The sequence below is a fragment of the Artibeus jamaicensis genome, unplaced genomic scaffold (genome assembly GCF_021234435.1).
Source record: "Artibeus jamaicensis isolate MK-2021 breed Jamaican fruit bat unplaced genomic scaffold, CSHL_Jam_final contig_384, whole genome shotgun sequence".
NCBI lineage: Eukaryota > Metazoa > Chordata > Mammalia > Chiroptera > Phyllostomidae > Artibeus > Artibeus jamaicensis.
This window is the reverse complement of record NW_026521810.1, coordinates 13,748,638-13,764,970: the sequence shown is the minus strand read 5'-3', so window position 1 is coordinate 13,764,970 and position 16,333 is coordinate 13,748,638. Positions and strand designations below refer to the sequence as shown.

The following is a 16,333-nucleotide window of genomic DNA, read 5'->3' as shown; positions in this document are numbered from 1 at the left end:
TGGAAGTGGCAGAGGCTAGAAAGGAGGAGGAGGAGGAAGAGGAGGAAGAGGAGGAGGAGGAGATAATGGCTCGGTATCAACCTAGTCCTGTCTCAGAGGAATTCACAGCAGCAGGGACACAAGGCTCTTGAAAACAAATCAGCTGTACCTGTTCAAAGAACCCGAGATGCTCCTCTCATCTGTAAACTTCTCAGCCCTGCTCTGTCTCTCCTCACGACCCCATTTCTACCCACTCGCCCCAAACCCCATCCCAACGCTGCCACTTCAGCTTTGCTCTCGAGAACCTTCACTTTGGTTTTTATTTTGTTTTGTTTTTCCCTAATTTTTTAAAACTGATTTTAGAGAGAGGAAGTAGGGAAAAGAGAGAAGAGAGAGACATCTATTGTTCCACTTATTTTATATATTCATTGGTTGATTCTTATAAGTGCCCTGACCAGGGATCAAACCTGCAACCTTAGCATATTGGACAATGCTCTAACAAACTGAGCTACCTGGCCAGGGTGAGAACGTTCTTTTTTTTTTTTTTTTTTACTCTGGAAACAAGTAAAATTAGATTCTCAATTTTACTACATTTTCTAAGTTTGGAAAAAGCTTAATACCATGTTTTTAATAATTCAATGAGCCACATTACCATATTAAAAGGTTTGGGAAGTCCTGCAGTATTTTGGGTTAACTCAGTGTATCCCAAGCATATTTGACTACAGTAGCATATACTGTTAGTTAACCATTCGGAAGTCATTCCCAGCCCCACTATTGAAATGATGAGAAAAAAAAAAAAGATTTCCCAGCCTCCCTTGCAGCTATGGGTGGCCACGTAGCTGTCCTGGCCAATGGGAGGTAAGGGGAATCTGATAACTGGGGAAGGTGTTTTCCTGACATGCAGGAGAAATGCCTGACCCTGCTGCCTGCTTTCTGCCTCCAAGTGTGGCAGAACTGCCATCTTATGACCAGGAGGCTCACCGAGACATCCATCCAGAGCCTTGACATCATGGACGTCACTAGGAATAATGATGGTGCTCACTTACTCCTAGACTTCTGGTAAATGATGTTCAGCAATTCTAAGACATCTCTTTATCTCTGAAATTGGGGTGGGTCTCACCAGTGCTGTTGCCTTGACACCGCTGTCATCGCCTACACACAAACGTACTTGGCTGTTACTCCCCATGGGGGACTGAACAACCAAAACCCAAGTTCAGTCAAAAAAACAACTAAGAGCCACTTAAAGAAGGACTATGAGTCCAGTTGTCTAAAACACATATCACTGACAACTTCTGGTAAGATCCAGAAAGTGGCAGCATCCGAACTGGCAGAATGGGTATGAGCAGCGTTGAAATCCCAGGGTCGACAGCTCTGCATCACCCAGGCCCTGGGAGGCAGAGCAGGACACAGCACGGCTGCAAATGGGTTCTGATGAGCTGAACTGGAAAGTGACTCAGAAGAGTCAGACTCTGAATGCAAACAAGTGAAGTTAGGAAGACCTCAATCAATGTCTTGTATTTATATGTTCCTTTCGGTGTGTACACAAAAATGACACACAGAAAAATCTGTATCTAAACAAGGCTGAGTTATTTTAATGAGTAGAAGTAAAAGTTCTAAGTGAAAAAGCATTATGTCCTAATCTAACTGGCACTATTTTCTCAGTGGCACGTAGGACAATGACATGCCTTAGAAATGCACACAGCACTTTCGAGTCCACACAGTACGGCTGTGCTTCTAAGAGAAGCTTCTTCCTCTAACCACCTCAGCAGCCTGCCTTGTGCTCTCAACGCAGTCTGTACTTACTGCACTCCATACAATTGTGTTAACTTTGGCATTGTTTGCCGGTTTGCCTTCCCCTCCAGACTATTTATTTACTGTTGCGGACTCAGTATCTGCCACTCTGCCAAGTGTACATTAGTGGTCAAGGAGTTGAATGAATGTACATATGGCCATTTATCGAGCGAATCGCTGCATAAAATACAACAGCAGGAAATCCACACCCCACCCTGATGCATCAGCCAGGGTCCCAGAACAGAAGGAGCACCCTACTGAGCAGGGAGTTGGGCTTTGTCTATGAGGAATGTATGGAAGATGCCAGGGGTCTGTAGGGTGCACAGGACAGAGGGCACATGAGAGGCAAGGCATCTGGAGGAGAATGCACTTGACCTGGCCTTGGAGGACTTGGGGTGGAGGACTTGGAGGACTTGGAGGACTTGGCAGGGAGGGGGGAAGATGGGAAGCAGGTGGGAAGAGGAGTGTATCTCTGAGTAGCAGCCACCATTCAGCACTGCCACTTCATTCCACCAGGATGAGGTCTTTGAAGTTTTGTTCACTAAGGAAATGGGGACCCAAGTTACATGGTGTTAATGGTCAAATGGAGGCATTAGTGAAAGCGCCTTCTGAAAGACCTCAGGTTTCTTCTGAAACAACTGCATCAGTGGAGGAAGGGAGCAGGCATGAGACCTACTCTGCACTTAATACCTTCTTTTGTCCTTTTAGAATGCGGTGCCGTGAATGGGGATAAGCATTGAGAAGTCATGACAATGTCATTTTTAACAACAGCCACAGCACTCTCCAAAGATCACCTTGAGGACCCCATTTTGTAAACACAGAGCTTGCATGATGCTGAGAAATGCCATCTAAACAACAACAACAAAAATACATGGAACTATTTAAAAATAAAACAGAACAAAGAAAAGCAACTGAGAAGGAAGACATGGCATAGCCGGAAACTGCAGTGCACTGGCCCCCAGCCCTGACTGCCCCGCCCCAACCCTGCTTCTGGGCCCTCCACCAGGTCAGCTGGGTCTTTCTCAGCCTTGCGATTTCATTGGGAAGTTAAAGGGTGGAGCAAGAATTTTCCACCTGGGAGATTCTGAGTTCAAGAATGTCTGACCCTCATCTACGGCTCACTACCTGGTTCTGATTTCAATTCTACAATGAGAGTTTCTAGAATGCTTTGAAAATCTCTAGAACACACGCTGGACCTCCCAAGGTAACTCTGACAAAGGGTGAAAAAATTCCAGTGTGTGTGTTTTAAATGCTTTGTTTCAATTTCCTCCCCAGTCAACAATGATTTTAGAGTATGAGCCACAGAAAAAGCTAAGAAGTTTGGGGACGTTCCAAGAACTAAGGTCAGCCTACTTGGGTGCGTCTGAGCAACTGCCCCCAGGGCTGTGGCGGCACAGGTCAGCACTGTCTCGGCACCCTCCCCGGAAGAGCCCCTTTGCAGCCCAGCGCCCCGGGCAGGAAGGCAGACATCCTAGAAACGCGTCTCCTGCCCGTGCTGTAGGACTCGTGCTCTCCACTCCCCACGGTGCCGTGAGCACTGTGCACCCAGATTTGCTGTGACCGAGTGTTTGCAGCCTTCTGGGCACCGCAACACAATGCGGCCCCGTGGTTCTCTCAGCACAGCTGTGCGCCACAGAACCGCAGGAATCTCACAGACCTGTCTTGGGGGCAACAGCAATGACATTCCTGATTATTTTCATCTTTTTTGACGGGCAAAACTCTTAGAAAATTGGACTTCTAGAGGTAAACTGGGTCACTAAATTTTCTATTAACCTGAGCCAGCATACAGCAAAGTCTATACGTTTTGATGTTTTCTAGCTCAGGGGAGGGAGGTGTGTTCAGGAAGCTCCAGACCTTTAATAACCTGGTAGCCCAAGGAAAACAGTTTACCACCAAGAATGCCTGCCTGATGGCCCATGGAGCCCGGATTCGACACAGCCGTCAGCCTGGCTGTGAGCCCTGGACGAGGCCCTCCCCGCAGAGGGACGTCGTGCCACTCAGACACATCTTACCCCCAACGGCGGACACTGAGAGTAAGGCAAAAGGCTTTAGCGGCAGGCAACTGACAGCAAAGCCCCCGGCACGGCCACATTTCCACTAGTAGTTCAGAGACAGTTAGTGCTTCCGCTGAGGCCCGGGTGCAGCCGCCCCCTGACAGAGTTCCCGCCGCAGCCCCACGCGCCCCACCGCGGTGCCAGGCGGGCCCCTCACAACATGCCGGATGGGGCCTTGCTTGTGACACAGCATCATTCACAAACGAGAGGAAGAGAGGACTGCTCCCCACCACAGCACCAACCATCACACTGAATTCATTTCCAGGCATCAAAGAAAGGAAGAAAAAAACAAGTAAGTTAGGTGCTGCCAAGTTAATACAGTAAGAGGCTCCGGAAGAGCGGTGAAGTGGGAGCTGGCTCTGGAGTGAACGCACACGCACGCACGCACACAGGTGTCAGCAGGGGAGCACCTGGCTCTGATCCGGACCACGCGCTGGTGGGTGGTGGGGGCAGCTGGTTTCTCTACCCCACCGGATCAGTTTGGAGTTAGTCACACCTCTCAACGGGGTTACCTGCCCTTCACTGAGGTCCCAAGAGAAGACAAAATGAAAGAGTCGAGCCACCTGATAAAGGGGAAAAGAAAAAAATGCCATGGGCGCCAAGCCTACAGAGCAGGGTTGAAGGGAGCCATGCTGCCCTCGCCTCCTACACCCACACAATTCTCCCCTCATTCATTCATTCTCGGTCATTCACAGCAACACTGACGTTTATGAAGCTCTGTGCGAAGTCCTGCAGAGGAACAAAGATGAACACAAAACACAATACGGTTCCTGCTCCCAAGGAGCTCACAGTCTACTGGGGCGTCAAGACGTAAATGCACACAAGGTGGCAAATGACAACGATGACACAGCGTGTGACAAATCCAGAGGAGGGAGAGACAGCACTGTCAGCCGAAACCCTCCCACCTTGGGGCAGGGGGGAGGCCTCTGACTTGAGCAAGGCAAGGACTGCATCACCAGAAAGAAGGGGGAAGAATGCTGTGCCTATGAGGGTCGGGGCCACGCGTGAGAGTGGAGAACCTGGGGCGCGTCTGGGAAACGGACTGAATGGGTCTGGGAGAGGTTCTGGTGCCGGAGGGTAACAAGAGATAAGCCTGGAAGGCGTGTACTTGGGCTGCCTACACGTGAACTTTGATGAGCGCTCTAGTGATGGTGCTGAGTAGTGAGCAACGTGGAGGAGTTAGGCCTTTAGGACAATCAGAACATCCTGGATGTACTGAGTGCCTGGCACACACCGAGCACTGGCCCCACACCTGCTCTGTCCTCCTTCCTCAGCTTGCAGCTGGGCACATACACGTCTGGAAAAAAGACTGTACTTCCTGGCCTCCCTTCTGGGAAGTGCCCTTCATGGGAGACAACAGTGCAGAAACAAACACTAACCACCGAGGGAAGGCTGGTTTGGTGCTGTGGTTTGAAACAGGATGGATTTGCTCAGAGAAGGCGGCTGCTGAGCTGAGCAGCAGGTGCTGGGGGCCGAGAGCGGGATGTGTTAGATAATGATGAGGCACAGATGAGTCAAGTCCCCGTCACCCAGATCAGGGCCTGGCCACCTAAATCAGGCCAGTACCCAGGGGAAAGTATTTCCGGGTCAGGGAGGCCCTCCACACACAGCGCTGTCACTGCCTTTGCATGTACAAGTCCACTGCTGATATGAATTGTCTCAGCCGGAGCTTCGCCTGCTCCACGCTTCCTCCTTAGAGAGGTGAAGGCCCCACGGGGAGGTTAGTGTGCTAGCTTACCTCTTCCTTGTGGGGTACAGTGGCACAAGAAGCCTGTTGGAAAGCAGCAGTGGGAGGAAAGAAAGGTCGGGGCTGGGGGGGCAGGTATCCACAGGACAAATTTGTTCAGCTGTTAGTGAAACTACGGTTACATTTATTTACAAATGTGCCCATGTTATCCTAAGTGATAAAGAAACTCTATCGTGGTAACACGTACGTGTGATCCAAATTCCTTCACCTGGTATGTACCACCTCCTGCATGAATGTGGTGCCTCAGACCTGTCTCAAGGCAAAGAGGGAGCCTGCCTTGGCAGCATTCGCTGGCTGGCTTTGCACATTAATGCGCCTCCCTAACTCCTAGAGGTATATGATGTAAAATGGTCAGAAGGGTAGGCAGCTAACCTTAAAAGTACCAGGGCAGAGGTTGACTCTCAAGTTCTCCATGGCAGACTATCATTTCTCAGGCACTCACCAGGGCGCCTCGGGGCCTAGGGGTGCTGGGAACGATGCAAGGGATGCTGGACTGCAAACTAGAAAGTCTCACTCTGACCCCAGCTCGGCTGTGTGACCTTGGGCAACACCTGGGCCTCAGTGTCCTCCCCTGTGAAACAAGTAGCTACAGTGATGGCATCTGAGATCCCTTCCTACACTAGCAACCCACAGTTAGGTGGCTTCCTCCCTTTTGGGGCAGGACAGGGACAGAATGGAGAAGGAGCAGGGCAGGTGCCCACACACTGCAAGCTGCCCCACAGGGACCCGCTAGCCTCCAGGCTGAAGAGAAGCGAGCAGCTGTTTGGAAGGTCGGGCCCAGAGGGACGCGAGCCCAGGGCAGGAGGGTGGCTTGCCCAGGGAGACACAGCACAGGCAGGGCACACACAGGACAAGAGGGGAGGGCACAGACCCACACTGGTGGGAAGCTCGGCCTCCTCTGTGGAAGAATCTGAACCATAAATACCTACCCAATGGCAGCACCAGACTTGTTTCTTTTATTCTATCCAACAGTAAAGAGAAGTCCCCAGTCAGCCTCAGAGATCGGACCAACATGAGCAGAAGTGAGTGACAGGAAACCTTTACTAATCTTTTAGTATGAGCTCTACATCTTATAAACTCTCTATGTGCACTGTCTCATAACTCTTCTGTGGTAGGTGCCATTACCACATCCATTTTGCAGGTGGAGAAGCTGAGGCTCCCAGAGATGCATCAGTAAGTGGGGGAGCTGGGAATTTTAACCCCACTCTACTTATCTCCAAAGCCACTTGATGCTAAGTGTTACTCTACGGGCCAGGACCGCTAAAGATATGTGTGACAGTCCTTCATTCCCTCAACACTCACTGACACCCACTGGGGATGACACAACACGGATGTGAATGATGACAAGAGCAAGAGAGACCCATTCCACTGGAAACTGGAAGGGTTCTGCAGAGGCAGCAGCATTTGACCTGGAAGGGTGAACAGAATTTCAAACAGGTAGAAATGGAGGCGGATGAAGGACCAATGTGAGCAGGAAAGAGAAAATTCTAGAAATAGTGCACAGTGGAGCTGTGGGTAAAGTACAAAAAGCAAAAGGTAAGAAGAGACAAGAGAGGAAGGCTGGGATCAGGGTCTGACTGCTCAGGCTCAAAGGGGAGGGAGAGGGGTAGCCGACTGCCTGGGAGCTACTGCAACAGTCCAAGTTAGGAGGGAGGGTGAAGAGAAGACACGAGGAAGGAGGGAAGGGATGTCAAATGGGCAGGACTTGAAGAGTAAGCAGGAGGAAGGAGAAGCGGCAGGTGACAGCTGAGGGTGAGGGAAAGGAGGTGGGCCAAGGAGGGAGAGGAGAGCGTGGGGAGAAATCCCACCCAACACTCAGGGAGCGAGGGGAAGAAGGAGAGAGCAAGCAGGAGAGAAGAGTTGCAAGGAGGAGTTGAGCAGGAAGTTGCTGCGTCATCACAGCCAAGAAACAGCTCTTCCCCAGCACATGGGATCCTAAAAGTGCCCTCTCAGACCCTCTAGGCTCAACCAGGCTCTTCTCTGAGGTCAGGCAGGCTGGCCTCTCTGTGCACTAGGACCCTTGGTGCATACAGCTGTGTATCATCTGCACAAGGAAGCATGGAATGGACAGGCAGGTAATGTCAGACCTTCAGAATCAATCGACAGAATCGATTGACCTTGTCGCTTTCCTCAGAGCTGATGTCTGAAACCAACGACCTGACTGACAGGCTTGGTCCCACGGCACCTGCTCTGGAGACAGGATCCCCTGGGCAGGAGCACAGTGTTATTTTCAAGTAACTAAACATGTGAAAAGGTTGGTTGGTTTCACCAGGTCTGAGGCTTGGGTAGATGGAGCAGACCTAATATGTAGATTCAAGGGGAGCAAGGTGGCCTGGAAATCTCATGGTTTTTAAACTTTTGATCAATTTGTTTCACTACAGTTTTTTGTGTGCAAATGTGTTTTGCGTAAGGAATGAATTTCCAGAGCATTATTTTTTTTTAAAGGGAGATTTCCAGTTCTAGTCTTAACAAGTCCTGGGGCTCCATCTTCCCCCTGGGTGCAATTAATAGCCAAGGCCTACCAAGGAGGCAGTCGGCAGACTGGCCGAGGCGAAGGTGCAGAGAAGTGTGTCCCCAGGGAGGACACCGCAGTTTTCACTGAAAGCAGAGGTACGTCAACACTTCCCGGGGACAGGGATGAGACTGCGGGGAAGACCTGAAGTGGGATGGGGGTTAACGGGCCTGAGGAGAAATTTCCCATCTGTAATTTTTTTCGTTTTAGCTTTTCCAGTTGTAAGATAATATTAACATTAATAACAACTTATATTTGTACAATGATATGGTTTAAAAAGTTTCTTCACGCTTCGTGATGATGCCAAAAAAAACCCTGCAAACATTCTTCTTCTTCTCCCTCTCCTCCCTTTTACTTTTTAGGGAAAATGCTTAGGGAACAAAGTTGTAAGGAAAAAAATTATAGAGCCAAACAGCCTTTTTCTTTCCTGTTGAGCGCAGCAGGTTGCTCCTAGGGAGCCATCAATGAAAGAAAAAAGAGCAGAAGCAAAGGGGGGAGTGACCCCTCCTCCAGCCCCCTGATCCCAGCCGCCTTTTAATCTGCTCAAGCTAAAACAGAGTCTTCTAGTTACCTCACACTCTCCCTGGAATCCACTTGGCTAAAAATAGTACGTATTTAGAGTGAGAACTGATTGGTGAGTTGAGGGTGTTTTCTGGAAAGAGACAGGCAGGGTCCACGGGCCATGAGTTGGGCCACCATCAGCCCAGCTTGCTTGGGACAGACCTAGCTGTGCCTGTCGTCCCAGGGACGTTATGACAGCACCCCTTTCACTCTCAGATGTGTCCTGGTTCGGACATAAGGCCCACCCTAGCCATGGGAGACTTGGCAGGTGTCTTTTTCCCCCACAAAATTGCTCTGACTGTCCTCCTGGAATAATCAACAAGGTTGTTCAGGCTCAGCTTTCTCATTCCCAAGGTTAATGTCTCTAAGGAGCTAAGTGTGCATCCCAGGGATGTTAAAGAAGTTAGTGTTCGGACCCTAATCACCTGTGTACTTATGATTCTGAATGCAGGCCTCAAGCAGGGACCCAGACAGAGCTGGCTATTCAAAAACCATCTGGGGAACTTGTTAAAAATAGAGATTTATGAGCCAGCTGCCTGAGACTCTGATTCAGCACATCTGAGAACCTACTGAAAAATAAAAAACAAAGCTTCCCAGGTGGTAAGGACATGAAAGCCGGATTTGGACCCGCTGGTGACTTGTCAGCCTTTGACCCCCTGCCTGGGGTGATCCACTGTTGCTATGGAAACCTCTGGTTTATCCCTCAGCCAAATTGGAGTTTATTTCTTCTTCTTCTTCAGTACACATCTGTTTCAAAAATAAAGGGCATTATTTTTGGAAGAGAGGACTTGTTTCTTCTCTCAAGATATTTATATTTATAGAGGAAAAGCAAAGTCCCCCAAAGGCAGCAAATTTTCTCATCTAAAACCCAATTCAGCAGGAAGCAGGGATCCCTCACTACTTTAGTGCTTCTGGAAAGAACTATTGAGATGTTATTTCCTGGGGCAAGTTTTGGACTGTCTGCAGCTTCCCTCAGGTTTAGTCAATTGCAGGTGCCCAGCTGTGGGGGAGCCTGGACTCCTGGGCTTCCCCAGGTGGTCAGAGTGTGGGGGGGATTGGCAAGACCCTGGGGGCTCCAGCTTGAGGCGGACCTGGCAATGGATGGCCCTACAAAATTACCACCAGAATAAAATTCATAGACACGTGGCTGGGTGGACAGGTGACCCGCGTTGAGCCACCCTGATAAATACAGCACATCTATGCTCTATGACTGAGCTGAGGAAAGAGCATTAACCCATCTTCCACCGGGCTTCAGAAGCAGTGGAGATGGGGTGGGGAGAGGGGCTGAGGGAAGGTTTCTGTAGCGTTACGTTATAAAGTTGGCCTGACAAATTCAGAATTTAGCAAATCTGAGTTCTCTTTTTTTTGTCTTAAAAATAAATGCATAGAATGGTTGCATCTCATACAGAAGGATCTTGGAATTCACTGTTCTTTGTAAACCCTAATATACCTCTTTGGGATACCAAAGCGGAATGCCCCCTCCAAAGACACTCACTGGGGCCCATCGCCTTGCTAGCAGCTATTGCACTGAGGTGGGCGAGGCCCCTCCAGGTACCAGCTGTAAGAGGTTCTGCGTTACAGAAGGAGCTGGTCCTCCTCTGAAATAGGCATCCTTCCCTTTGCTCTCTCTCCCAGCCCATGTTTGCAGAACTCCTTGACTTCAGATGGAAGGTGCTTTTCAAACAGACCCTCAGCACCCGGTGCCAAAACTGTTGCCAATGTGCTTTGCCCTGCTTCAGGGCACAGAAAATCCAGCTCAGTGCCCTGACCCAGCGGGCTGTCAGCACCTTCCACCACACAACCCTCCCAAAGCCCATGAGCACCAGGATCTCTGTTAATCGCCCTCTTCCACAGCTCCGCCTCCTTTTGCCTGTGAACCCTAACATGGCCACCCAGGCCTTACAGCTCCCCTCTCTGCTAACTCAACTCACTACCTGAACATTAGGGAAACTGCCTCTCCTCCATCCCTAGCTCCTGAAAAGCCCCACTCCGCATGTGGATTTGGGCAAGGGGTTGTCACCAGGAAAACTAGGCCAATCTGCTGAATTTATTCTGAGTAAACATTTACCGATTTAATTTTACGAGGCAGGGCCCAAAATGAGAAACTGACACAATGACAAGGAGCATGTGATGTGAAAAGAAACTAAGAAGGAGCATAGAGGACCTGTGAACGGGGCTGGAAGGAAAAGAGATGTAAAGTTAACATCACAATATCCCACCAGACCAGTGTTCTTCAAAGCCCCTCCTCCCGTAGTTGCTGCTGTTACTCGTAGCATTGCCCTCTGTGTCCGAGCCACTCAACTTTCTCTGGGAGCCCGGGTCCTCCCCTGGACCTGCTAGGCCACTCACCTGGGAAGCTGCAGAGATGCTCTCCTTCCCACCCCTTCCTCCTCCATTTGTCCTAGGCCTAAGCTCCAAGTAATTTAGAGGATGTTAAACTAGGACCCACAGTTGAGCTTCAGGGGCTCTGGGAACCTCTTAACATTGCACGCGTTGTGTGTGCGCACACACAGGCACGCACAATTGTCTGGGCGCAAGATTCACCATGTTTCCATCAGATTTTCAGAGACTCAAACAAGGACAAGGAACCATTGATTGGTCCTTAGCTTGTCCTGTGCGAGCTGCGCAGGGGATGAGCAGGGCAGGCTGGAGGGACCGAGACGCTCACACAGCCGTGGTGGTCAGGGCCCAGCACCGTACCTTGGAGGCAGCCATGACTGCTGCTGTGGCCGCCACGTTCAAGCCTCGCTTCCCGAAGTGCACAAGGGCATCGTAACTTCGGTCTTTTGCTTGGACCAGGCAATCGTCGATTTCCTGTTTAAAGGGAAAAGAGACACACTGAGTTGGAAGGTTCAGGTAGATCTCTGTCCTTCTTTCTCTGTTCTCCAGAGGTGTGGACTTAGCACCTTGCCCAGTCACTGATTCTCACTGGGACCAAAGTCATAGGCACCTTGGGTGCGTGTAGACTGTGGAGATGGGGAAGACAGAGGAGGTGATGGAAATGAAAGTTTTGTGAAGACAGCAACTCACAGAGCCAGGAAGGTTTTCTTTGAGCAACACCTAGGGATTGTTCCTACGGCCCTCTAACATTGCAGGGAGGCTCCGGGGTCCCGGATGTGGACACTCCTTCCAGTCTGCACGCAGCCACTCTCTACGACACTGAAGGACTCTGGGGTGCAGGGAATGCCAAGGGTAAGGTGTCTAACCTCAGGCCTGCCACCAGCTTGGCTGTCAGGCCTTGGCAAGTACTTACCCTCTTCACACAGTTCTGTCTTCTGAAAATGGGGACAGTGATAGCACCTAACTCAGGAGCACAGTGAGGGTTATGTGAGGTCATTTCCAGTTAAGTATCTGTCTGACACAGTGGCTGGCTTCCATAAGTGGGAACCATTGTGATCTTCCTTCTCTCCAGTAATTGGGCCCTTGCAGCTCTAAAATTCCATTATTGTGTTGCTCTTTCATCCTATACCCAAATACCACCCCATATGCCTACTGATGGGAGGGATGAGGGCACAGAAAGAAATACGTGTTATTTTTGTTGATAAGGGAGATCATTTTGTAGGTAATGAAATAAAAGCAGAAATCAGAGGTCATGATCCAGCATCACGCCACAAGGTAAAGGTGAGGTGGGAAAGGGAACTGAGGTTGCCTTCAGGGACTAAAGACAAGTAAAATACTTGCTTAAGGTCAAATCTGAATCAACTCTGGCTTATTCTTTTCATTGGTTGGTTTGTTTGGGTTGTTCTGTTATACACGACAGTTGTGTAATCACAGCAGCTCATTTCAGAGTTCAGCCAGACAATGACCTCTGGCCTCAGTCTCCTCTGAAGTTCAGCACACTGGTGCATTTCCTCTGCTTTGAGGTGCCAGGTGGGACAGTCCACCCCCCCCACCCCCCCACCCCCGCTCATCCTGTGTTTAAGCTTCCCCAGGAAGTCACCGCAGTAAGTTTGCAGTGACCCCTAACTGATTCTAGAAGTGATTCTTGGCAGTTCTTAAGGGTCAGCCACCTCCACTTGGATGGGAATTACACTGGCAGCTTCAGGGTAAGCAGAGCCTTCCTTTGGGAAAGGAAGGTAGGATGAATAGGAATCTGATAACCAGATCAAGAGAAGGACCACCACTCCCTGAATCTGACCCTCATGAGACATAAGGTGCTGTGCCACGGGTCCTTAAGTGAGTCTCAGAAATGTCTACAGTAGCCTGCTCATCCAAGTGGCATGTTCCCCAAACTTTCCCCTAGACATCCAAAGTATTCGACTTTCAGAAATAATACAAAGTAACATAAAGCCACCTATAGTGCTCCTATTTTATGTTAAAGAATCCTATCACATAATCAGTTTAGAAAGTCACGTAATAATTAATGAATTATACAATTTGAAACCACTCTTGGGAATTTATTCTGTAAAAAAATAAATCAGAATAATATGTCAAGAAAAGAAACTGAACTCTATGCATGGTGGTGCTCAAAGATCATTATGAAAACCAAATAAAAATGAGCCCTGGGTGCTGTGGCTCAGTGGATTGAGTGCTGCTCTGAGAACCAAAGGGTCACTGGTTCAATTCCCAGTCAGGGCACATGCCTGGGTTGCACAGGCCATGTCCTTGGTAGGGGGCACGCAAGAGGCAACCACACATTTATGTTTCTTACCCTTTTTTTTCTCTCTTCCCTCCCCTCTCTAAAAATAAATAAAATAAAATCTTTAAAAAAATGAATTACATGCAAACATGTTTATGATCTCAGAATACAAACACTGTATTTATGTTTTCTTGTGGTTGTTTTCTTAGTTTTTGACTTGTTTTGGGGTTTTTTGGTGCAATTAAAATTTTATTTAAAGAAAGGTTACACAGACTGGTATGCATAAAAAAAGAAGTTATCAGACGAATTAGTAAGACAGAAGTAATGTTTATTTTAATGCATTATGCATTCATTACTGTATGAAATATTTAAAAAACAATAGAACAATCCCTTGAAAGCAAATTTCACAAATTAGGTTCGGTGGAGATGTTAAACAAAAAATAATTTAGCCCTGGCTGGTGTGACTCAGTGGATTGAGTGACAGCCTGTGAACCAAAGGGTTGCTGGTTCAATTCCCAGTCAGGGCACATGCCTGGGTTGTGGGCCAGGTCCCCAGTGGGAGGCGTGCAAGAGGCAACCACACATTGATGTTTTACTCCCTCTCTCCTTCCCTTCCCCTCTCTCTGAAAATAAATCAAAAAAATCTTTTTTAAAAATTTTATAGTGATATTACCTTATAAGTAGCTTAGAATTAAGTTCCTTTTCAAAAGATATGTTTTAATTCTTACTTGAATTCTTGGTTATTGTTGATCCTTTCCTGCAATTTCTCCCTGTCTTTTTTTCCATCTCTGGCATTATGCAAATCTACATTTTTATTTTAAGGATGTTTGTGAAGTACTTTGAAGCAAAATGAATGCAAAAGGTAAAGCTCATGAAACAAATTATGACTATTCTTACTAATACTTACCAAGTGACAATTACTAAAATAACACACATTTCATTGATTGTACACATGTTGTCACTGAACAATAAAGGAAACACTGTACCGGAAATTTAAAATATTCTAGCAGTTCAAGTCATTTAACCTCTCAGAGCTTCGGTCAACAGTCTGTGTAAATCACACCTGTAACAGGACAGGGACTGGGCAGGACAGAAGGAAGGAAATTCAGTTTGGGGAGTTGAACTGTGAGTGAATCTCTTCTGTCTCTTATTTCAATGTATCAAAACATCTTACAATGAAAAATGACAGGCAATATCTTTTTGAGAACTCCACGACTATTTCTAAATATGTCAGAAGAATAGACTTTAAAAAAAGACTAGAAGGAGCAACTTGTTAGGGACAAATAACCAATCAAGGGTCTCCTACAATAAAGTAAACTGCCCCCCTTTTAAATTACTTTTTAAACTTTTCACTCACTGGAAGGCGTGATAGGCAGAAAAGCATAAATTACCTTTTCTTTTGAAGACAGCGTGGGGTGCACAAACTTCCTGTATAGGAGGCTGGAGCCTTTTGTGTAGGGAGACAGCAGCCAGGCTACAAATGCTATTTTCAGTTCATAATAGAACGGAAACCTGGAGAGAGATGAGGAACGCACATTCCCGTTAGGTCCTTGGCAGCACTGTCCTGGGCCTGGGAAGGACGAGACCTGGTGCAGACACCTGTCCTGCCTGCACGGGGCTGCTAGGAGGTGTGTGTACACACGTGCACACGGATCAAGCCCAGGGCCTCTTCTGAAAGTCAGGAACCCGGGTTCTGTCCGTAGTCTCCCACGGCCACGCCTGGGAACTGCAGGCTCTTCCTGCTAAGCTGTACTCCTTCAGGTTGGAGCCTGTGCTCCAGCCACAGCCTGTGGGCTCAGCGCCCTGTGCCACATACCCAGCTATTCACTCTTACAAGCACCTGGAAGATATACTACAGGGCGGGGCAGACAAAAACTTTCTTATGAGAATAAAAGCCTCCCCTTCTTGTGTCTTCTCAGCCCCAAAAGAAGCAGGGACAGGAGGAAAGATGCTACTCAACCTACTCAAGTCAACTGCAGGCAAACAGAGCTTATCCTTTAGGTGCCAAGGAAATAAGAGTTGGGGGCACAGGTCACACACAATTCTGGAGTTTGGGTTCTGCATACCATTCACTTACTCACCCCATCAGCACTTTCCAGGACCTACAAGTGCTTGTGCCCAGCACTGAGGAGACAGTATGAGCAAAGACCTGAAACCTGCCTTCATAGACCTCCGAGTCTAATGGGAAATGCAGACAAGATTCGGACATCATTGGAACTGATAGTGCAGTCAGGGAAAGAGAGAGTAAGCAAATACTGACAAATAAGATAGAACAGCAACCCGAGACGAGGACTATAAGGCCCTCTACGAACCCATGAGGTGCCTTTGAACACACTGGAGAATGCCAGCCCATGAGCGGGGTGCAGTGCCACGAGCACACCCACTATAAACGGGCTCCACTGAATTGCAGCCCTGTGGGGAACTGCCCTGCCTGGTTTCAGAAGCTGTAAACCCCCGTGGCTACGGCTGAGTAAAGGACCTTGGGACCAAAAGCCACTTAGGAGACAAGGCTTATCTTCCTTGTAGGTACACCACCTCTTCCCCCTTTCTCTTCACCCTGCTTGGCCCTGGGTGGATGACTGGTTAGCAAACGATGGGTAAGATTCCTCAAAAGGGGGATGACCTAGGACAGGAATGGTCAGTCACAAAGGGGCCCTCAGGAAAGGACTCGGGGGTCTATGGAGAAAGGGGGTGATGGAGCATCGCCCCTCAGCTTTGACACAGCCTGAGTCCTCATTCTGTCTGCAAGAAGTCTCCTTATCTCTTGGCTGCCTTTCTTCCCCGGTTCAACCTAAGCCTGAGACAATGCTGCAGGTGGGGGCGGCCCTGTGCTAGAAAGGGCAGATTCCTTAGGGCAATCGGGCCTAAGAAAGAATATGTAAAATCCTGTGAAACCTGCTTTGCTAATACCCTCAATTTAAATGATAAGGGTCCAAGTAGGAAGTGAGTTTGTTCCCCAAAGTTTTATTGCACTTTAACTATCTGACCCTGACTCAGAATAAGCCCTCAGAGTTCTTTGAGTATTATCTATTGTTTAATCATTTCTGCCTAACAATGACTGATGAGCTTTACATACACACCCTCTATTCCTGTGCAAACTGAACCCAATA

At 48.5% G+C, this 16,333-nt stretch overlaps 1 protein-coding gene across 3 annotated transcripts in view; it reads right to left on the bottom strand.

Moving 5' to 3' along the window:
- REEP1 (receptor accessory protein 1) overlaps positions 1–16,333 on the bottom strand; it is a 102,206-nt gene that overhangs the window by 19,887 nt on the left and 65,986 nt on the right. For 2 of the 3 annotated variants that reach the window (XM_053664526.1, XM_053664527.1), the window contains exons 4-6: positions 14,615–14,735; positions 11,345–11,458; positions 4,235–4,387 (exon numbers count right to left, since the gene is read on the bottom strand). In XM_053664526.1, the coding sequence (XP_053520501.1) occupies positions 4,235–4,387; positions 11,345–11,458; positions 14,615–14,735 (388 nt within the window). The remainder of the gene's footprint in view (positions 1–4,234; positions 4,388–11,344; positions 11,459–14,614; positions 14,736–16,333) is intronic. The other variant, XM_037159725.2, reaches the window with a different exon arrangement.